This window comes from Zea mays, chromosome 2, assembly GCF_902167145.1.
Source record: "Zea mays cultivar B73 chromosome 2, Zm-B73-REFERENCE-NAM-5.0, whole genome shotgun sequence".
Classification (NCBI taxonomy): domain Eukaryota; kingdom Viridiplantae; phylum Streptophyta; class Magnoliopsida; order Poales; family Poaceae; genus Zea; species Zea mays.
In genome coordinates this window covers 234814297-234838298 of record NC_050097.1, presented here as the reverse complement: position 1 = coordinate 234838298, position 24002 = coordinate 234814297, and the positions used below count along the sequence as shown (strand labels likewise).

The 24002-nt window shown below is 46.0% G+C and overlaps 1 protein-coding gene across 4 annotated transcripts; it reads right to left on the bottom strand.

Annotated features, from left to right (window-relative positions):
* Nucleotides 1–1377: 1377 nt before the first annotated feature.
* Nucleotides 1378–24002, bottom strand: LOC103648143 (centromere/kinetochore protein zw10 homolog). Of its 4 annotated transcripts, none has more exons than XM_020548706.2 (15): nucleotides 23855–24001; nucleotides 21768–22384; nucleotides 21523–21666; nucleotides 14655–14816; nucleotides 14139–14297; nucleotides 6448–6678; nucleotides 6200–6310; nucleotides 5873–5965; nucleotides 5625–5720; nucleotides 4606–4734; nucleotides 4425–4502; nucleotides 3115–3273; nucleotides 2867–3023; nucleotides 2686–2768; nucleotides 1378–1897 (listed from the first exon to the last, which is right to left on the bottom strand). In XM_020548706.2, the coding sequence occupies exons 2-15, from the start codon at nucleotides 22308–22310 to the stop codon at nucleotides 1814–1816; spliced, it is 2229 nt and encodes a 742-aa protein (XP_020404295.1). In that variant the 5' UTR covers nucleotides 22311–22384; nucleotides 23855–24001; the 3' UTR covers nucleotides 1378–1813. The 4 variants fall into 4 exon arrangements, 3 of the variants coding, with proteins under 3 accessions (XP_020404295.1, XP_020404296.1, XP_020404297.1); XM_020548707.2 differs by having other exon boundaries at nucleotides 21768–22379; XR_004856536.1 differs by having other exon boundaries at nucleotides 1520–1897; nucleotides 2686–2797; nucleotides 23855–24002.

Genomic DNA, 24002 nt, shown 5'->3' with positions numbered 1-24002 from the left:
CCATACCCGCGAGACAAAACTCAACCCATACTCGTACCCATAAACGTTCGTGGGTATGGATCTGTATCCATACTCGTACCCGCTGGGTATCCGCTATCCAGTGGATACCCGTTACCCGCCCGCCCACTACAATTTTAGCATTAAACACCAAACAACAATTTTATTACATTTCAAAATAATTATCATTCCAATAGCATTAAATGATAATTTCAGCACCAAACAACATGTTATGGATAAAAATTAAAAAATAAGAATTTATGATAATATATAAATCTGGATGGTCCACATGTTAGATATCCATTGGGTAACGGGTATGGATACTGGATATCCATACCCGCGAAAAAAATATCCGCGGATACCTTATTATATCCATAACCGTACCCGCGGATATTGAATTCCACCATACCCGTATCCAATGGATAATTATCCACGGTTATTTACCCATACCCGTACCCATTGCCATCCCTAGCAGGGTATCAATGATGGCTGCAATGCGTTGGCGCTTTGGTGCCCGCGTGAGACAACGGCGGGTGGGTTATGCATGGCATCATGCTGGGTTACACTGCCTTGTAAAGGGAACAGTCATAGCTCTTCAAATCCACATCCTTGTTGTGGTGATGTGCATCCAGTCAAGGACATTTTACTGTTAGTCACTTCTCTCACTCCTGTTGTTTCTAGTACAAGATGAACATCTTCCTTTCTGCATCTAGTCTGCTCCAAAACAAGATCTAATGGACAATTCTATTCCACTAGCTCTACGCCCTATAATACATGCATGTATTGTTCGCATGCTTTGCCAATACGTGGAGGGAAGCAAAGGCATGGAGGAAAGATGTGAGCTTGCTGCTGTTGCAAGCACCTGCCATCATACAATCGGGATGGTCTACTGCTCAGCTGCTGCGTGTCAGCGTTGGGCAGCAATGGCCACCTGATATGCGCGCCTGCGTTCGAGCGGCGATGGCGTGCTGCTCCAGCAGCTAGGAGGAGAGAGTGCGTTAGAAGTGTGGCTTTCTCTTATTGTTCTTTCTGTCCCTTTTTTTCTTTTTCTTTCCTTTTTTAAAATGTTTTCGTTTCACACGTGCACGTTCAATATGTGCAGATTGGCGACTTCATGTCAGCAACACTCACGTGTTCATTTCCATCGACTTCGAGTCGGCGATATAATCAGCTAAGAAATGATCATACTTGTAATATGAAAAAGGAAAAACAGGGATTCAAAATATCATGTGAACATAGTTCAAAGATTCTTCTCAATACCTTTGTTTGATCTTCTTGAATAGAGCCTCGTGCTGATAACGTGTTAAAAACCTTTTGCTACAGAATATAGTCCAGGAGTTTTTTAACTGAATAATAGTAGAACACAAGGAGACAAAAGTGTAGAGAGGGACTGATTCTTTATTAGTGTATGGTGTTGTTGTCTAAGGTTACATGATATGGGGATCTCCTCTCTATTTATAAACAAAAACTAAAATTTCAGGCATATGGGCCACATGAGCCTTCCTGGCCAAAGAAAGGTTTCTTAACACACACCACCCTCCTTTTTCACCTCCTTGCACTTGGTTAAGGTCATTTGGGAATGTCACAATACCAAAAAGACAATAATAACACATTAACATGCACAATTGCTAGCCTTATCTGATCAGTCAAGGTCTAGGCAGTGGGGTGAGTATTGAACTGGGGAGTCAGATTGCAAGTCTGTCTCCAGTGCAAACTGAGCTCATACCAATTAATACTTCACTATATGGTATGGTGGACAAAAGAATATGAAAAAAAAATCATTGACCCACAGACAGAAATATGCTGTTTCTGTATTCTAAGCTGGAGTCCTAACGATCCATCCTAGGCACTCCTTCCTAAGAGGCGAGTCAGCGAATATTGCTTTGATGAAATTTTGCACCTGCACATGATTTTAAAAAAAAAAACAGATCGGTTAAACTAAGAAAATAGACTTTTAGTATATTGTTCAACATTGAAAAGATCATAAAGGTATCATGCAGCAGCTTTGAATTAGGAATACTTGAGTTCCCTTAACAAAGATGTGCAAATCACAGATTTGAGATAAACAGAAACGTATGGGGAAGGGGCATAGACAAACTTATAACGGTTTGTTTGAGAACAAGAGTATCGGAGAGGAATGAGAGGGCTATAGTCCATTACTATTTAAAATTGAATAGTAAGAGATTATAGCCCCCTCAAATCCCTCCAATACACTTGCTTCCAAACAAGCCCTAAGGCTGGTGCCAATGCAGGCTATAGTGAGGGCGATAGCGCCCAGCAGGAGGCGAGAGCGAGGCTGGAGGCGGGCGAGAGCGACCCGGCGGGCGCTACTGCCACCGCCCGGCGATAGGCAGGCGAGAGCGGGGCGACGCATTGGCGATGCGTCTTCGCGGGCGAGAGCGAGGGGCGACAGTGAGGTGGCGGCTTCTGATTGGTCCACGTGTGCTATAGCCTGAGGCTGTAGCCTGCTGCAGCCTATGCACTGGAGCAGCAGGGGCGAGAGTGAAGGCGAGAGCTGACGTGGCAGGGGCGAGAGGGAGGCTGTGCATTGGACTCAGCCTAAGACTTCCAAATACCTATGAGATAAGTCAATGCCCAAAAATAAAGTGCTGCCTCTGATATTGTATACTAACACTATATGGAGGTTTTTTCAACAACAAAAAAAAGATGGGGGCTGGGCTTGCTCACCTCAGATGATGTGAAACCACATCTAACTAGGTCTCCACTTTCCCAACATGATGTGATGGACTTCAATGACATATCAAGCAACTCTGGACAATAATTATTCGGTGTTATCTGACTGAATAGAAAAACATAAGTAGCCCATTTAAAGATGAAAAGAAATCCGTAATCAGAACCAACAGAACACCTGCTAGCTTGCGGAACTTTTTCAAAGATGGTAGAATTCCATCCAATTGAATCCAAGCGTCATGGTCTAAGAACTTTGTGCTCCCATCGTTGTTCTCAACCAGGGAAAGAAATAGTGAAGAGAGGTTTTCCAGAGCCAAATGTATAAGGCCTTGCAGCTGCAAACATGTATATCTAAGATTTTATCACCTCAAACCAGTATGGCATAATATGTATCACCTCAAACCAGTATGGCATAACATGTATCACCTGCAATGTCTCTTCTGCTGCCATGTCATCTATCAGAAGCATATCCCTCGTAATTCTAGAGAAGACAGACCCAAGGACATTGCACATACTTTTCCTGTAAATTGATCTTGGCAGTATCGACTCCCACATGATGCGTATCTTTTCCAAAATAAACACGACCTGAATTGAACCCATAGATCAACAGAGTAAATAATGATGCCTAATCAACAACTGAAATGTCCATTTAGATGAAAAATTGAAAAAACTTTCAACAATTGAAATTGGGTGGTGCTGATATTTGGCACAGCATGAACAAGGCAGTCTTTATTTCATTGCAGATCCATGAAAGATTGAAGCAAAACATTATTTGGATGATTTGCGAGATCGCTGGTAAAAAGATCCCTGAAGAATGGCGAATAGATGTAGCAACAGGGGACAATGCCTCCCAAACTTGTAGTGTTCCAAATCAAGCAAAAGAAAGACACCACTCATCATGAGTAGCAATGTGTATTTTACTCATTTTGCAATTATAAATACATAATTCTCTTGTAAACTTCATCACGAGAAGTGCAAATTTGGACTTATAAACCATGGTTGTTTTGCCTTGTTTCTCCACTGTGGGAAATGTTTGACTGGGACAACAAGTAATTAGCTCAATGAACAAGCAGACTAAATTTTGAAGTACATGTACGAAGTCTCCATCATAGCAATATGATGGGGACTTCATACATGTTTACTTCAAAATTTAGGCCATCAAAGCGATTGATAAGCTGCTGAAGGGTTTTCTTTGGAGAGGAAGAAGGAGGCCATTGTCTGTTGGCTTGGTCTAAGGTCACTCATGGTGACTTAAGGAACCATAGCTGGGTTTTGAGGGCTCGGTGGCCTTGGTTGCAGAAAACGAATCCAAACATACCATGGGTCGATTTCCCAATTCAAGTCTATGATGTGGTTCAGAAGTTGATGGCTGTAACGGTTATCACTGAGATTGGAGGTGGCACCAATACCTTTTCTGGAAGGATAGGTGGCTGGGGGAGAGGTGCATTAAAGACTTAGCTCCTGTAGTGCTTGATATGGTGCCTAATCGACTAGTGAACAAGAAGACAGTTAAAGATGCTCTTCCCAACTTCAATTAGTTTTCTGATATGCAAGGGGCTGTCTCAATTAGAGTAATTCCCAAAATGAAGTCCCCATCATTTTTCAAGGTTCAAAAAGCCCATACTCTTTAACAATGGAACAGACCTGCTCGATACTAAATGTGAAGTAACTATGTATGCAGTCAACATCATTTTTCAGGGTTCAAAAAGCTCATACTCTTTAACAGTGGAACAGACCTGCTCAATACTAAATTTTGCGGATTCATAATGCTGAGGTTGGTGTGTGTTCTGAAAACCTTCAGCACCATCTATAGCCTGTTAAAACAATGCAACAAACTAGAAAATTTAAATAGAAGCTCTAAAGTAGAAGTAATTATGTATGTGAAAAAGAACTTCATAATTAGAAAGATCTAATGACCTCACTTATAGTATCAACAGTGAGTTGTATTTGTCTTCTCAATATAGCATCCGCCATCTGGGAGAAGATTGGGGCTAAATCCACAAAAACAACCTGTTTCTGTAGATCACTAGGAAAATCTGCACGGTACTGGAAAAAAGCATCCAGAAAGGTTAGCAGAAAACATTGCATTTTGAAAACACATAAAATATCTTAAGAAAAATCTCTCTTAAAAAGTGCTATTTGATTTGGTTGCCCGAGAGGAAAAATTACAGCAGCATGAGGTTGATTCTTTTTGTTTTGTTGGAAGTAAACACTAAACAAGATCAATCCAGGACATAGAGGCATAGATTTTTTTTCATGTCCATACTAGTTTTTATGAGAAAGTAAACACTCTAAATTATCACAATAATGTTGTCCCATCGCCACAGAACGCATTAGTAGAACTTGAACACAACAGCCAGCCACAACTTGGTGAGTTAAGGTTGTCTTGGGTTTTCACAAAGTCCCCCTGTGGGCAGTGGTGGTAGGTGGCAGCAAGTGCACCAGCATGATGGGTGGGGCTGGACCGCTGAAGGCAGTACATGAGCTCAGACAACATGGCCGATAAGAAATTTTATTGGTGTTGGCTGCAGAAAGTGAGGTGGTAGCACAGGAAGGGGAGTGGAACGGACAATCAGGTCAGGTGTGCTACAATCCAGTAAAATTCCTGTATTCTGGAATCTACGGTCGGAAGCTGGCTGTTTGTTTCATCTAGGGATTATAAAAGCTAAAAGCACTATTATCCGACTGAAACAAACAGGGCTTCCTCCAGTGCAAATCCTAAGGCATTCCCTAGTACCAAACCCAAAATGAAACGAATTTCAATGCTATATAGAGTATAGGATAACAATACAACACAATTTAATACATGGAAGATAAAGAATAAATAGTTTGTACATATGACATATCTGCATTTTTAAGCAAGAACACACTAACATGCATAAGCAAAACTCATGATCAATAATGATAACAAGCAGCAACAAGTTGGGCATGCACACCTGAAATGCAAGGCCCAGAATTTCTTGGGACAAATGGTAAAAGTCATTGTGAACAATAGCAGCCACTTGACTTAAGCTATCAAATTGCTTCTCTAGCTTCAGAAAAAAATGGCAAAAGTCACTATGAAACAATAATAGTGCCCAAAACATAGAACTGAAACTAGAATACAGTTTGATTCTCTTTAAGTACAACCATGGTATAATGTGGAAACCTAAAACTATCATTCAAAGTTTGTACATACACGAACCTGAACCGGCACAATAGCCCTATAAAGGAGCAAAACATCCCTAGCAGCAAAGCAGAACTCCTTAGCTACTCTTGCTGATGACAAAGATGCATCCTGCTCTAGTTATTCAACAAGAAAATAGATGTGCATCAAATCCTCATCCAATAGAAATTTACAGCTAATGAACACTAAAAATGGAACGGTGCATTCGCATGCAATGGTCAATGCAGCACGCAACTAATGGGAAGAACGCATGCCATGATGAACGGAGCAGTAGTTGTTCTCATCTGTGAAACTGTGACAATAGATGTGTAAAATACAAAAATAAGAATGAAGCGCCAGGCATACCTTGAGGGCTCCATGAACCAATTTCATTACTAGAAGTGCTGATTTAGATGTAAAACACTTCTCTGGCTGAAAAAGTAGATCAACAACAGAATCACCTTGGTCACCAGATTCCTGCAATAACAAGCCTCTTTATGTGCGGAAGAAATGAACCCACCAGAGGACTATCATAATCATATTGGCTGAAAAGGTAGATCAACAACAGAATCACCAGAAATGCTCGTAACATGGAAACTCCTGGCTTAACTCACCAGAGGACTATCATAATCATATTGTACAAGAATGTTCCTTGCTTTCACCAAGATTTCACTTCTCTTCCGTACAGCAAAATGAACTTCAACATCATCAACAAATTGGGTCAGCTTGCCATCCTTTCTATCAGGCAAAAGAAACATCATGCTCCTAAGTTTGTTCTCGAATTCAGTTGTACTTTGCACGACATCTTGGAACTCAATTAGCTTGGATGCCTCATTTGGTACAGCCTGAAAACACATAATTAAAGCATCAGTCAAAAACTACCTGAAACAGCAGCTGCCAGCTTGCAATGCAAATGTCTAAAGCAAGAAAACTTAAACAAGGAAGTTCATAGAACCCTAAGTTTCCTGTAGCTAATAAGTGCAGTTTGTAAGTTAGCTCATATCACTATGTTCTTTTTCACCAAATTCGATTATTCCCATCATGGAACTACAAAAATATATTTGTCTCAAGTTTTCAATTGGTGGTAGGTTCGATAATGCAAAGTGCGGATTAGAGGGATAACGTATTTTCTAGTTATTCTACATATATATTTTCTGAGCCGAGCAATACCTAGGTTAGTAGATAGTAGATACTAACTCCGTCCTGAAAAAGATGAGATTAGAGGGGGTATTTCTCGAGCGGTGCAGTGCAGGAGAGCTGTGTCCTTTCATTAAGCAAAGAGAAAATACAAGGGCAGAGCCTACTCCCAAAAATGCACCATATTAAACTAACATGTCTATTATCTAAAGTTTGTCCTTAGTCAAACAATATAAAGTATAGCCGAGTTTATAGAAAATAGTATCAATAGTTATGACACCAAATAGATATACCATGAAAATGTATTCCATGATGAATCTAATGACACTTATTTGGTATAATAAATATTGACAATTGTACTTGGTCAAGCCAGAATGGTTTGACTTGGTATTATGCTAGAATTGCATTCTTTTCAAGACAGAGGGAGTCCAATTCATGAGAATACTAGTTAGTTACCCTTCTATATATGATATACAGTTTATTTGTACAACACAGACCAATATGAGCTGCAGTGGTTAGAAGCGAGTGCTCTCTTCCCAGAGACCACGGTTCGAATCCTGATAGTTGAACTTTTTTTGATATTTCGCTGGCGTGCGGGAAACGCTGGCGACACTTGGTACGCGCGTGGGGAGGGGGAAAGACGCACGACGAAACTCGTGATTTATATTAGTAAGGATAATCAACAAAACTAACTTCACATAGAGTGTAGTTATAGAATTATACCATCAAAATGTCTACAAACAAGAAAAGTGGAAAAGTGAAAATAGGAAGCTCATCGAATCCCAAAGTTGATTGTAATTTGTAAGGATAGTGTTAGGTCCCTCTGTTCCTTTCTCTAGCACAGATGGTTCTTCTTATTGTAGGACACAAACGTTTAGTTGGTGACAAGTGTGATACTATAACCAAAACAGAGGGTTAACACAACATGTGCTTTAGTGATTTTATATGCATTCTTTGTAACATCACATAATGCTCACTACAGCAATTAGAAGAATTAAAAGGTGGATGGCTGCAAATCAAATTCAAATCATATATTTGCAGTTGATGAGTTGAACCAATCAAAGGATTAGTTTATATAGCAAAGAAAGATTGACAAAATGTAGAAAGATAGATGGAAAACACCACACGCTTATGTGAGGGGTAACCATATATATAGAGCCAATATGGGTTGGAGTACAAGGCAAGCCAATATGGCTTGGAGTATGAGGCACTTACAAATCTAAAAGATATGCCTAGATACAATCTCCAACACCTGACCATAGTCGCAGCAAGAGAAAACCAGACGCGAAGATTGGGCCAAAAATCAGAAAACAACTGAAGACAAGCCCTTGGTCATGATGTCGGCGAACTGGTGAGAGAACGGCACATGGAACACCCAAACTTGGCTCAAGGCGACCTTCTCGTGGACGAAGTGTATGTCGATCTCAATATGCATCGTGCGATGGTGATGCACTGGATTGGCTATCACATATACAACACTCACATTATCACATTACAAAATGATCACCGAAAGAACGGAGATGTGAAGTTCCTATAGCAGTTGTCGTAACCAGCACCATTCAGCGAAACCATGGGCGATGGCATGGTACTTTGTCTCGAACCTAGAGAGGGAGACAATCATCTGTCGTTTTGAGGACCAAGAGACGATATTATCGCCCAAGGTAGACACATTAACTAGAGGTAGAACGCTGGGTAATCAGGATAGCCAACCCAGTCAACATCTGTGTAAGGAGTCAAGGACTGAACCAGACCAATAATAGTGTAAAGGTCATAACACAGTGTGCCCTTGACATGCTGGAGGATGCGCTCAATCAATGCGAGATGGGGCTCACGAGGATCATGCATAAAGAGACAGACCTGCTTACAGCATATGCCGAGTCAGCAACGAGACTCCGGTACGTGGTTGGATCAGCAGCAGGTGCGTCATCGATGGAAGAGAGCTTGGCACAAGTGTCAACGAGAGATGATGTAAAGTGACACTCGGCCATGCCAGCCAACTGCAGAAGGTCAATAGCATATTGTTGCTGGGAGAGGAAGAAGTCGTCAATGGAGCGTGTGACAGAGATGCCGAGGTGAACTCAATGTAGAGACGCACGGTGAAGTGTTGTAGCAGATGCGTTGAGGATGCGGTTTGGATGATGTCGTCAACATCGAGAAGCAACTAGGCAACATGGTCTCCATCTTTGTATACAAAGAGGAACGTGTCTAAGGTCGAATGATGGCCCAAGGCAGTGTATGTATGTGGCAAAGCGTTGGTACCACGCCCGAGTAGCCTGCTTCAGACCATAGAAGGATTTCTATAGAAGACAAAAATGATTAGGAGCGAAGGGGTCGACAAAGCTAGACGATTGCTGACAATAGACCATCTCCGCAAGGTGGCCATGAAGGAATACATTCTTAACGTCCAGCTGACGAATGGGCTGGGAACAAAAAGCGATAATGCTAAGGACAACACAAATGGTGACAAGTTTAACCACCAGGCTGAAGGTCACATCGTAATCAACGTCATGCGGTTGTGAAAAGCCTCGAACCACCCAGTGTGCCTTGTGGCAAGCAAGCATACCATCCGAGTGAAACTTGTGCTTGAATATCCACTTCCCTGTAACCACATTGGCGTCAGGAGACCAAGGGACAAGACGCCACGTGTCGTTGTCGATCATCGCTCGGTACTCATCAGTCATAGCAGCCCACAAATGTGGGTCGGTGAGCAGTCAGGCGCACTATGGTAGCTTTATAGCACCAGGGAGGCAGAAGATTTGTAGCACTGAAGTTGTAGACAAGCGCCTTAAGATATCATGGACCTGGTGAATGGTGATGACCCGCAAAAGTGTCGAAGGCGGGGCGCCCTGCATGGGACACTATGGAGGAGAGGGTGCCACAGGGGCGATAGGTGAAGCAGCAGAGCGCCTAGCCGGCAGCGGCCCATGGATGTTGGCCGACTGAGGCCGATGCACAAAGACCGAACCAAACCATCAAGCTGGAGCGACCGGTGGAACAGGCAGGGGGCGGCGTTCATAGACATGTCCAAATCGGACAGCAGGAGCCAGTGCAGCAGGCACAACATGGATGTCCGAGCAATAGAAGTAGGGGAGGCCAACGAATCAAGGGAGGGATTGCTAGAGCGACTGCTCAACGTCAGCGGAGGATGGATCACATATGGAAGGGAGCGATTGCTCAACACCCATAAAGGACAGAGTGACCGCAGTCGAGACGACGAAGGAAGTTGCCACATCACTAGTAGCAAGAAAATCGAAAGAGCGTGACCATGGCAGAGAGGACGTGGTGAAGGGGAAGACTTGTTCGTCAAAGATGACATGGCGAGAGATGCTAACACGACGAGTGGCAAAGTTGAGGCAACAGTGTCCTTCCTGAGATGAGGTAGCAGGGCCCTTGCAGCCACCAGAACAGCCCCCACCATTGTCAGTGTCATTGACAAGGAGGGTGGTAGACTAGGCATTATTGACGTCGTTAGCGAGGAACAGTTCTTTGAGGACCAGCATGTTGTGTGCTTCGATGAAGGACGACAGGGGTTTGGTGTTGGTGATGTCGTCGGCAGTGTTGGTGTAGCAAGCATTGAGGCCAAAAGGAGGTTCACGACGAGCTAGGGATCGTCAATGATGACACCGACTTCACGAAGGGCGCTGGCGAGAATCTTCATCTGCTTGCAATAATCGATGATGACCTAGGTCATGGAGTGAAACTCATGACTCAAAAAGATCGGCCATATAACTTTGTTGGCGGTAAAGAGGTTGTCAAGGTGATCCAAAGCATGCGCGGTTTAATCGGTGGTTGTGGCGCGATCAAGGACCACACACTCCTCCACATTCTTCGAAAGCCTAACTTGCAGCTGTATCACCATCATAACCACAACCCAACAACAACAATTAGCATTAGCACAAATGCAAACACTGACATAAGCTAAATCATTCTAAAGCGGAATTTCATCATCACCTCGTCGATAAGTTGCTCCCAGTCGCTCCTGAGGAGCCTAAATACGACCGGGTCGTCTTGACCAGATCCAGATCGCTCGAGATCGATAAGGAGGGTCTTGAGTTCAGCGATGGCAGCGGCCGCGTCAAGGGGGCTCGCTGCGGCACGGGCCTCGCGGAGGCAGGAGGAAAGCGAGGCAATCATGGAGGCAGCGGCTAGGTGCTCCTGGCGCTCAGCGAGGTCGCGGCGGGCAGCGAGGGGGCGTCGGCAAGGGCCCTGAGGTCGGAGAGGTCGGGCCAGGAGGCGAGCGGGGCAAGCGCAGAGTCGAGGGAAGACTCGAGGGAGGAGGAGGAATCGACGGCGGAGGCTACGCAGAGGAGAGCATTGGTGAGGACCCCGCGGTTAGAGGCAGCGGAGGAGAGGGCTGAGGCGTGCAGGCGGTGGGAGCGAAAGCGTAGGCGGTCGATGAGGAGGCGGAGGTCGGGCACTGAGAGGGGCGTGTACGGGTCAGAGGCGTCGGCTGTGGTGGAGACGAGGAGCTCGCGCACGTCGTCGGCTGCCATCGCCGCTGGCGTCGAGGGGTGCTCGGCGGCGGCGCACGGATCCGGACAGGTTCAGTTTGCTGACTTGAGCAACTGCGCTGCGGGAAGGAATTGAGCTCGTGTTGAGAACTTGATATCTCTATTTCGTCAGATTTACCATATTGTCCCTAACCATTTTGAGTCTTCTAGATCTTTGCCCTAGGAATTCAATTTTCAAGCTTGAATTTGTTTTCAAGTTGCATCCTATTATTGGATGTTTGGTTGGTGGAATGATGTAGTTGATCATTATTTACTTTTGTTTATTTTTAATAGAATAAGTTGATTCAAGACAATTATATCCTCGCAAATTAACAATTAGCAATTGTTGAACCCACTACGTATCAGGAAGCTTCTAGGATTCTCGAGTGGCAGCTAGCTATGATTGATGAATTGGCTGCTCTTGAACGCACTGGTACATGGGATATCGTTCCTTTACCCTCACATGTTGTTCCTATCACATGTAAGTGGGTCACTGGGTCTTCAAAGTTAAGACAAAATCAGATGATTCCATTGAGAGGTATAAAGCTCGTCTTGTGGCTCGTGGCTTTCAACAGACTCAAGGACTTGATTATGATGAGACTTTTGCACCTGTTGCGCATATGACTATTGTTCGAACATTGATTGCAGTTGCAGCCTCATCTTCTTGGTCTATCTCCAAGATGGATGTGAAGAATGCTTTTCTCAATGGCGATCTACATGAAGAAGTTTATATGCATCCTCCTCCGGGGGTTGATACTCCTTCAGGGCATGTTTGTCGTCTTCGTCGCGCATTGTATGGCCTGAAACAAGCTCCTCATGCTTGGTTTGAGTGATTCATCTCTGCCATTACAGCTGATGGTTTTTCTTCTAGTGAACATGATCATGCATTGTTTGTTCATGTCTCTCCAAAAGGCCGCACTTTACTTCTATTATATGTGGATGATATGCTGATTACAGGTGACAACTCAGAACATATTCCTTATGTCAAGCAGCATCTTAGTAAGGAATTTCAGATGTCTGATTTGGGACCACTTAGCTATTTCTTGGGATTGAAGTTCAGCGGACTCAAAAGGGCTTTTATCTGTCTCAGTCCAAGTATATACAAGATCTTCTTGATCGCTCTAGAATTACTGATAGACGCACAGTTGCAACACCAATGGATATTCATTTAAAACTTCGTCAAAGGATGGGACACCACTAGCAGACTCAACTCGATATCGTCATATTGTGGGTAGTCTTGTTTATCTTACCATCACCAGACCTGATATTGCTCATGTTGTTCATATGTTGAGCCAATTTGTATCAACACCAACTTCAGTTCTATGGTCATCTGCTTCGTGTGCTTCGATATTTACGCGGGACAAGATCCAGATGTTTACTCTATGCTTCTAATAGCCCACTTCAGCTTCATGTGTATTCTGATGCCACTTGGGCAAGTGATCCTGTTGAACGTTGTTCTACTACAGGTTACTGTATTCTCCTTGGATCATCTCCCATTGCCTAGAAATCCAAGAAGCAAGCGGCCATATCTCGTTCTAGTGTTGAAGCCGAACTTCGGGCACTTGCTACTACCACTGCTGAAATTATTTGGTTGCGTTGGCTCTTGGCTGATCTTGGTGTCTCTTGTGACACTCCTACAGCTCTGTTATGTGATAACTTGAGTGCTATACAGATTGCTCATGATCCAGTGAAGCATGAACTTACTAAACACATCGGTGTTGATGCATCTCTTACTTGATCCCATTGTCAGCAGAAGACTATTGATCTTCAATATGTGCCCTCGGAATCTCAATTGGCAAATTTCTTCACCAAAGCGCAAACAAGAGCACAACATCAGTTTCACTTGATCAAACTCAAAGCTTCAGATCCTCCATTTCCACCTTGAGTTTGAGGAGGGGTGTTAAGGCCCAGGCCTACTGCCTATATATATAACCTATAGTCCTTAGGGACTGATTATCTATTGTGAACCCCAAGGTTAGTAACAGGAGGCACCCGAAGGAGTGGAGGGGAGGCGGCGCCAGGGAAGAGGGTCAACGGCTAGTGGACTAAGGCAGCAGGAGGAAAACCTAGACTTTTGATACCATGTAGAAGATAGATGGGAAACACCACACCCTTAGGTAGGGAGTGACCATAACATAGGGCCAATATGGCTTGGAGTACAAGACAAGCCAATATGGCTTGGAGTACAAGGCAATTATAAATCCAAAAGATATGCCTAGATACAATCTCTAACAAAAAAACTCAACTTGTGGGGGTCAGACAACCCCCGGGCCGTAGCCCATGTGAGCATTGACCACGATCAGAGCCAAACCTTGGACCTATCCTTTGGCATGGGACAGACGAGGGGATTTTTTAACCCCGGCCTAAAATTTGCTCCACGGAGAGTCAAACTCAAGACCTGAGAAGTGCTACTCAAACCACCTAACCAACTCAGCTAGAGGTCCTTTTGCAAGTTGTTAGTTGAATTGTGGCGAAATGACAATTCGATTAATAATAAATGAAGAAACTATACTTGCTGGAAAGCCCCATATGTTCTAGCAAAACTAGATGCTTGATAAAGATAATGCAAATTAATAATATATAATAGTTTTTGTCTCATATTATAAGCAGAAAAGCTAATCATAATTCACAATGACAGTTCTTGAGCCATCCCTCTAATAAATCAGGATGAACCGTACCTTGGAGAGAAAGTGTGTGATAACTAGATCAGAAATTCTTGGCCAGGTTAACTTCGCAAAAAATTGAACCCACTTGCTATTTTCCATGCAGATGAATTTGCACACAAACTTGATGACATCAACTATTCTTGAGTACAGATTTGAACCATCTCTATTGTCCTTTAACAGTAAAAACCAGTTACATAAGGCAAACAAGAAGCAAGCTTACTTAATCTGCAGAAAGTAATCGGAAAATAAAACAAATTACAGCTTGTGGTTCCAGATAAACAAATATCTAATTCCCCTGCTCAATATTGCTACAAAACAAAATATAATATTTACCAGTTAAATTGTTTCTTAAAATGAAGATACACATTCAACAAATTTATAGTGTTGTCTTGAAAAAACTATGGCAAAAGCACACAACTGACAACGAACTGGATCAAGGTAGCCCTTGAAAACAGAAAGTATTACTTAGAATAAATGTATTGGCAGACAATTTTCTTTAGAGACCAGGAAACACCATGAAAAACTTACTTTGTTTTCCTCGGAATGGACTACACTCAAGACTGATACAGTGTGTTCTGGACCACATTCCACAAGCACTGACACATGTATGTTACTGATTGCTGGAACCAGAATATGCTTCATCATCGAATCTGCAATTTTTGCCATCCCATAGTCTAGGGCATCAATAATCTGCAAAACAAAGAAATGAAAAGGTCATACATTTGGAGAAGTACAATGTTATCATGTAATATGGGGTCAAAACTTATGCAAGGCGCCCATGGCAGCGCCTGCCATCTCAGAAAAAACCTCCAGGTACGTGTCTATAGTCTGGCCCCTAATTAGGTGACGTTAGTGTTAGCAGATATATCTGCCATGGGCTCCCCTGCCATACAGGTGCAGGCTCCCCTGCCATACAGGTGCAGGCTCCCCTGCCAAACAGGCGCAGGCACTCCTGCCATATAGGCACAGGCAGACTTGCCTTATTATTGCCGGCTTGCCGCCACATATAGGAGGCTATAGATGCAATCTCTCTCTATTCAGGGGTAGAGTAGAGATAGGATCCCTCTGATCAATGAGATCTCAAGGTATTGTTTCCATAAACCTAAGATCTCCTGCTCCTCTCTATCTCTATATATATGCGCACCTGCACTCCTCTGATCATCAATACAGACAGCAACCATAATACTATCATGGTATCACGAGCTCAAGTTCCTATCCTCCTTCCGCTGCCCTAGGCGCAACCCTCAGGCTGCGCCACCTCCTCCCCCCTCTGTGCGCCACCTCTAGGTTGCACCTTCCCTCTTCCCTCCCCTCTGCGCGCCACCCAGGCAGCGCCCCCCCCCCTGGCCATGGCTGGTCTGGAACCACCACCGACACCTATCGTCGACGACGCTGCGACACAGACCGCCGCTGAGCATGAAGCACGCCTCCAGGCTGCCGCCCGGCGCGATGCAGCGCTCACCCAAGCTCTTCATGCAGAGCAGAAGGCGGCCACCGCGGCCCAGGAGCGCGACGTGGCTGTCGAACGCGTTCGCGCAGCTCGCGCCCTCGCTGCTCGGGATGTCACCAATGACATTCTGGCCGACGACGCTCAGTCTCACCTCTCTGATCCAGGGGGTGATGCTGGCAAGGACCTACACGACACCATCCTCCTTCACGAGGCTGCTGCTATCGTCAACCTCCACTCCCGGGCCGTCGCTGTCTAGAACATTCGGAGTTTCGTCCACGTCATCCTCGACCTCGTCAACAACTACACCCGATGGTGTGATGAGTTCCTACTCGCCCTCGGCAAATATTCCCTGGAAAGCCACATCGTCGACGACACTCCCGCGCCTCGCTTCCCCGACTGGGCACGCATGGACTGCGTTGTCAAGTCCTAGATCTCTAGTTCCATCTCCCCGGAGCTTGCTGAGGTGGCCATGGTACGCGCGCCACTGCCCGCACTGCATGGCTAACTCTCGAGAACCAGTTTCTCGAAAATCGAGAGACTCGCGCCCTCCACCTCGACGTCCAGTTCCGGCACTTCTTCCAAGGTGATCTATCTGTCTCCGACTACTGTCGTCATTTCAAAATCATGTCAGATGCCCTCGGTGATCTTGGCAAACCAGTATCCGACCGGATGTTGGTCCTCAACGTTTTGCGCGGCCTCAGCGACCATTTCTCCAACATCGGCCGCCATCTTCCCCTCGGTCGCCCCTTTCCGACGTTCCACGACGTCTGGGCCACTCTCCTGTTGGAGGAACTCACGATGGCTCATTGTGCGTCTGCTCCATCCGCCCCTTGCCTCCACCAAGCCTCTGCAAGGCAGGACTTCGTCGGCCTCCAACAAGGCGTCTTCGGCTCCACGTTCAGGAAACCCCAATTGCTATAAGAACCGTCGCAGCAAGAGGGGTGGCCAAGGCCGCCAGGGCATCCTTTTAGCACTAGCACCTGGCGCCTCCGGCCTGTGGCCCTCCCTCCAAAACCCTTAGACTGGGGCCATTCAAATGTGGCCCGGTCCAGGGGCACCGACTCCACAACAGCAGCAGGCACTCTACGCCGCTCCAGCCCCCATCGCCCCACATCAGGCGTTGCTGGCCCACAAGACCTAGAAATATATCCATGGTGCTCTACAAGGACAATGAGGCGCTCCACTGCATCACACTCTACAGATTGGCACCCTGCAGGGAGGTGTTCCCCAGGGTCCCTACGGAATCCTGGGACAGCCAGCCACTCCGTCTTGGGACGCCCAGTCCCTTGCATCATCTTTCAGCATCGTGTCCCTGACTACGCCCCAGCAGACCGACTGGTACTTCGACACAGGTGCAACCTCCCACATGGCATCCAACGTCGGTACTCTATCAGGAACTTCAACTCCCTTTCTTACTACACCTTCCTCCATTATTGTCGGTGACGGCTCGCATCTTACCGTCATTTCCATTGGCTCCACCACTCTACACGATTCTTTACATCTCAACAATGTACTTGTGTCACCTAACCTTATTAAGAACCTGATTTCCATTCGCTAGTTTACCACCGATAATAACAGTTCCATTGAATTTGATCCGTCTGGTGGCTCTGTAAAGGATCTGCTATCTCGCAACGTGATTGTCAGGTGCAATAGCTCTGGACCGTTGTACCCCCTGTGCCTTCCTGCTGCACACAGCTTCATCGCCAGCTCCACTATCAGTTTGGCATCACCATCTCGGTCACCCTGGTCACGAGACTCTCCAAGCTCACATCAGTCATTCCCATGTGTAATGAAGATGCTAGCTCCCGTTTATGTCATACTCATACCTGTCAGTTAAGTCGTCATGTTCATCTTCCGCTCCGTACGACTACTTCTCGTGCGATCAACATTTTCGACCTTATTCACTATGACTTGCGGACATCTCTTGTTTTAAGTGTCCCGGGCTACAAATATTACTTAGTCGTTCTTGATGATTGCTCCCATTACTTATGGACTTTTCCTTTGCGCCTGAAATTTGATGCTTTCCCGACCCTCACTCAGTTTTTCGCCTATGTGAAAACAAAGTTTGGCGTCATCATTAAAGCTGTGAAATGTGACAACGGACGCGAGTTCGACAACTCCAGCTCACGAACATTCTTCCTCACCCATGTGTCCTCCGTATGTCCTGCCCCTACACCTCACCTCAAAACGGTAAAGCTGAGCGCATCATCCGTACTACCAACAACACCATTCGCTCACTTCTATTTCATGCCAGCATCCCACCAACCTTTTGGGTTGAAGCTCTCCACACGGCAACGCTTCTTCTCAACATACTACCCACCAAGACCCTTCATTTTTCCACTCCACACTTCGCCCTCTTCAACTCAATACCCTCCTACGAACACCTTCGCATGTTCGGTTGCACCTGCTATCCCAACCTCTCTGCCACCACTAGCCACAAACTTGATCCCCGCTCCGCTAAGTGTGCTTTTCTTGGCTACTAGCCGCATCACAAAGGGTACTGGTGTCTTGACCTCCTATCAAACTGTATCATTCTTTTCTGCCACGTTGTTTTCGATGAGTCCACCTTTCCCTTTGTTGAACAGCAACCCACTGCCACCTCCCAAAAATTTGACTTCCTGGACAACATTAGCACTAACCCGGTGCCACCACCTATAGGGCCACCTCTTCTATTTTTTCTAGGCACACCTACAGTTTCAGGCGCTACTGTTTCCAGCGCCCAAGCTATTCTCGACGCCACTGCAGTACCAGGCGCTGCTCCCAGCGCCCACGCTGTCCCCGGCACCACTGCAATTCCTAGTGTTGCTGCTCCGAGCGCCCAAGCAGCAGGCTCTACTCCAACCAGTGCTGCCGCTCCTAGCAACCGAGCAGGACCAGGTGTTGCTGCTCACAGCACCCAAGCAGCAGGCGATGCTCCATCTAGTGTTGCTGCTCCCAGCATCCGAGCAGGACCAGGTGTTGCTCCTGGCACCTCTGCATCAGCACCGACTTCACCTGACGTCCCTGCACCATGACGTTTCGGCCAGGTCTTCACGCGTCGTCTGGACGGCTCTGCCACCACGCCTGGCAGTGCCGTCGCTCCACCCTCATCTCCCGCTCATCTCCCGCGGGCGCATTGGATCGCCCTCTCCCACCCAGCGCAGTGGTTGTTTCCCAAGTGATCAACCACCATCGTATGGTCACGCTTGCAAGGTTGGCTTCCGGTTGCCAGTCTTGTTCCACGCCTCCCCTCTGTCTCCCATTTCGAAGACTTTTCACGGTGCTCTCGCTGATCCTAATTGGCGAGCTGCCATGGAAGATGAGTATGCAGCACTGTTGCAGAATCACACCTGGGATTTGGTGCCTCGCCCCCCTGGTGCAAACATTGTGGCCGACAAGTGGATTTTCAAGCACAAATTTAATGTTGATGGCTCCCTTGAAAGGTACAAGGCTCGCTAGGTTCACTGTAGATTTACGCAACGCCCTGGCATTGATTTTGATGGGACTTTTAGCCCCATCGTGAAGCCTACTACTGTGCAGACTGTCCTATCTTTGGTTGTCTCTAGCCACTTATCGATTCATCAACTTGATGTCAAGAATGCTTTTCTTCACGGGACTCTCTTAGACTGTTTATTGTAGCCAACCCTCAGGTTTTGAGGATTTAGCCAGCCCACAACATGTTTGTGGGCTCAACAAGTCCCTCTACGGACTCAAACAAGCACTGTGTGTCTGGTATAGTCGGTTTGCTACTCATCTGCTCTCCCTTTCATCGAGGCCAAGAGTGACACATCTCTGTTTGTCTACCATAGAGGACCTGACACAACTTACTTATTACTCTATGTCGACGACATTATACTCACAGCATCCTCCACTGTTCTCCTCCGGCACATCATTCAGGCCTTACAGTTGGAGTTTGCTATGAAAGATTTGGGTGATCTACATCACTTCTTGGGGATGCAAGTTCAACAGTGAGATGGTGGACTTTTTCTTTCTCAACGTCAGTATATGCTGGATATTCTGGATCGGGCTGGTATGGCAGATTGCAAGCCCTGTTCTCAACATTAACCCAAAGGTCTCTACAGCTACTGGTGCTCCTATTTCTAACCCATCTGATTTCCGCAACTTAGCCGGAGCACTACAGTACCTCACCTTTACCAGACCACACATAGCCTATGTTGTGCAACAGATTTGTCTTCACATGCATGATCCTCGAGAGCCTCACCTCGCCTCATTGAAGCGCATTCTCCGTTATGTTCGTGGCACTCTGCATTTGGATCTCCAGCTACGCCCTTCTTCTCAGGCTGAGTTAATTGCCTACTCTGATGTTGATTGGGTTGGGTGTCCTGACTCACGACGATCCACTTCAAGATTTGCAGTATTTCTTAGTGATAACCTTATTTACTCCAAAGGCCAGATGATTGTTTCTCGTTCCAGTGATGAAGTTGAGTACCGAGCTATCGCTAACACTGTTGCTAAGTCCACTTGGCTTCATCAGCTCCTCGCCGAGCTTCGTCACCCGTTGCGTTGTGCCATGCTGGTTTACTGTGATAACATCAATGTAGTCTATATGTCTTCAAACCTCGTCCAACATCAGCGAACCAAGCATATTGAGATTGATTTGCACTTTGACCGAGATCGGGTGGCTCTCGGTGATGTCTGTGCCCTCCATGTGCCTACAGCCTCCTAGTATGCAGACATCTTCACCAAAGGGCTTCCATCTACAGTCTTCACTGAGTTCAGATCCAGCCTGAACGTCAGTGGTATCGACGATCAGACTGTGGGGGCGTGTTAGCAGATATATCTGCCATGGGCTCTCCTTCCATACAGTCGCAGGCTCCCCTGCCATACAGGCGCCACAGGCATACTTGCCTTATTAGTGCCGCCACATATAGGAAGCTATAGATGCAATCTCTCTATTCAGGGGTAGAGATAGGATCCCTCTAATCAAGGAGATCTCAGGGTATTGTTTCCATAAACCTGAGATCTCCTGCTCCTCTCTATCTCTATATATATGTGCACCTGTACTCCTCCTCTGATCATCAATACAGACAGCAACCATATTGCTATCAGTTAGAGATACAGAAGGCATAAATAGGAGTTAGTTGCATTTAAGGATATATGCTTCCATCCATTGTGTGTTTGTTGTCAGGAAACTCCTCTCTTTACAGGAGAGGAACTTATCAATAAATGGCTAACATGGATTTGATATTTAGATCCTTCTTGCTCTCTAAGCCAAATAGGTCTACCCAACCTAGCCATGACACCGCCTTCTCACAGCTACACCACCAAGGTGCACAACATCACCCAGCCATCTACTCGTTCCAGTTCAAAATACATGTTGCTTTAGCCTCTTCTGATATCTTCAAAATACTTGTTCAATTTCGAGGTAAATTTGATTCATTTTTCCAATCTTACACCTTCTTAATTCCTTCATTGACTAGCATGGGGGAGTGTGAGTGTGCCTTTGGCATATTAAATGACCACCTTATAGACGATTAAACATGGGTAGGATGGTCAATGGGCATTTCATTTACCACCTGAGTTCCCATGCTAAGGCTAAAACAACAAGTATTGTCAATTTCAATCTAGTCCGCATTCCACAACATATCAAAAGAACATAGCATACGAACTCAGGGAGGTAGTGCCTGGTGGAGCTTCAAGTGATGTAGATGTTTTTTTCCAAAGTTGTCAAAATTTTAGCCGCTGAAGGATTAGATCAGTGGCTTAAACGTCCAACACAATAGCTATCTTTTAACAACAATTGTATTCATTATTTCTACAGCAATGCAACTTAAAGTATGTACAGTTTATGTTCCATTCAATGCCCATCAAAATCTCCCAACTAAGTTCCATTACCAATTGCATTTTTTTGTTTACAAGTTACGGTTATGGACTTATGGGCAAACTTACTGAAGCAGTCAACCTGTGATGCAGAAGTACCAACTGAATTTTCTCAGTAAAACTAACCTCCAATGCCTGCAGAGCAACAGGAAGCTCAACACCATGACTTCCATCGGAGTGGCCTTTTGGAGTAGCACTCACCACCACCTTACCTCCCTCTGGCGCAAAGTCCACACACTCCTCCACATTCTTTGAAAGCCTAACTTGCAGCTGTATCACCATCATAACCACAACCCAACAACAATTAGCATTAGCACAAATGCAAACCCTGACATAAGCTGAATCATTCTAAAGCGGAATTTCATCATCACCTCATCGACAAGTTGCTCCCAGTCGCTCCTGAGGAGCCTAAATACGACCGGGTCGTCTTGACCAGATCCAGATCGCTCGAGATCGATCAGGAGGGTCTTGAGTTCAGCGATGGCAGCGGCCGCGTCAAGGGGGCTCGCTGCGGCACGGGCCTCGCGGAGGCGGGAGGAAAGCGAGGCAATCATGGAGGCAGCGGCTAGGTGCTCCTGGCGCTCAGCGAGCTCGCGGCGGGCAGCGAGGAGGCGGTCGGCAAGGGCCCTGAGGTCGGAGAGGTCGGGCCAGGAGGCGAGCGGGGCAAGCGCGGAGTCGAGGGAAGACTCGAGGGAGGCGGAGGAATCGGCGGCGGAGGCTGCGCGGAGGAGAGCATTAGCGAGGACCCCGCGGTTAGAGGCAGCGAAGGAGAGGGCCGAGGCGTTCAGGCGGTCGGAGCAAAAGCGTAGGCGGTCGATGAGGAGGCGGAGGTCGGGCGCTGAGAGGGGCGTGGACGGGTCAGAGGCGTCGGCTGTGGTGGAGAGGAGGAGCTCGCGCACGTCGTCGGCTGCCATCGCCGCTGGCGTCGAGGGGTGCTCGGCGGCGCACGAATCCGGACGGGTTCAGTTTGCTGACTTGAGCAACTGCGCTGCGGGAAGGAATTGAGCTCGTGTTGAGAACTTGAGATCTCTATTTCATTAGATTTACCATATTGTCCCTAACCATTTTGAGTCTTCTAGATCTTTGCCCTAGGAATTCAATTTTCAAGCTTGAATTTGTTTTCAAGTTGCATCCTATTATTGGACGTTTGGTTGGTGGAATGTAGTTGATCATTATTTACTTTTGTTTATTTTTAATAGAATAAGTTGATTCAAGACAATTATATCCTCGCAAATTAACAATTAGTAATTGAACGAGAAATGAACAGGGGGCATCACTTGCTCAGGGTTTTGCAAATAACCGTTTCACAACTTAATTATTATTTGCTGACTTGTATGAGGAAATAACTGTTTCATAAGCATGTAGGTACGTGTAATTAGAGCGGACAAATAAAAAACAGAGAAAAAAAAGGGAAACACAGGAATAGAAAATAATTGCAGTCGGAAAAACAAAAAATAAAAAACAAGAATTTTACAGAATGGATGTTTGGAGAATAAGAATATAAGAACATGTTCGTCTATTCTAGTGAATAATAATTTGCTCATCTCTCCATTCGCAAAAACCTATATATTATTACACAGTAGCTGCTAGCTGGAGCAGAAACAATGATTAAACATGCTGCTTTTTGCCTGTACCATACACAATAAGACAATCCCCTAGGCAACGCCATACACAAATCTTAATATATAACACTACTAAAATTTAGAAGCAAATCATACCTTAATATAGTCAATTCTTAGCAATGTAATACCATAGTAAGTAGCGCTACTGGAGTACTAGTGCACAATATAAAATAGCAAAATAGCAAATATGAAGCCTCTCGTCTTTCAATAGCATTTTCATTATGCATATAAAATAGAAAATAGCACTTGAAATCTCTCATCTCTCAATAGCACTTGCACTCCACATGTATAAGCGCAGCAGAGAAAGAACTATAGGAAGAGGATAACATATATAAAACATAGCGCAGGAGAGGAAAGAAGTAGAAAAGCAACAACAGGACACAGGAAATCTTCAGCCTTTGAGATAACAGGAAAATAGAGAGCCGAGAAATACTTGGCTCAATCTGGCCTCATAGGAAGCCAACGAGGAGGCTCATGCTGGGCACAACCGCACAAGTGAAGAACAGAGGAGAGCTTCTGGCCAACGAGGAGGTAGGCGAGAAAATTGGATTTATGCCATTATGAAATTTAGCGGAGACTGGACTAGTGCTGAGGACGGGAAGCCGACACTCCGAAACCCTAGCAGCAGGCCCCCGGCTCCGGCTCCAGGTCCGTAGCGCCCCCAGCCAGCCTGAGCGGAGACTGGACCTCTGCAGGCGAACCCCACGAGGCGGCGCGCCCGGCCTCCAAGCCAGCGGGCGGCGAGGAAGAGGGGAACCCCCGTCCCCCGCGCGAGAAGCGGCGGCGGCGGATCTAGCGCCGAGGAAGGGTAAGGGGAGAGGGGAACGGGGACATACCTCACCGACGGCGCAGGCGGTCCTCCCGCTCCTCCCCTTCCGGCCGGGTTCGGTCGTCTCTCTCGTCGAACGGCTTGGAGCTGAACTCCCAAGCTCTTAGCTTCTCTTCTTTTTTTTTCTCTGCCTTTTCTCCTTCGTTCAAGTTTTG

Bases quoted from the DNA above. Each gene is read 5' to 3' on its own strand.
- LOC103648143 (XM_020548706.2), bottom strand. From the start codon at position 22,310: ATGGCAGCCGACGACGTGCGCGAGCTCCTCCTCTCCACCACAGCCGAC. The intron at 14,817-21,522 runs GTTAGTTTTACT...TTTGTTTTGCAG, and splicing joins TTGCTCTGCAGGCATTGGAG to ATTATTGATGCCCTAGACTA. The intron at 3,274-4,424 runs GTCTGTTCCACT...GGTTCAATTCAG, and splicing joins CAAAATTTAGTATTGAGCAG to GTCGTGTTTATTTTGGAAAA.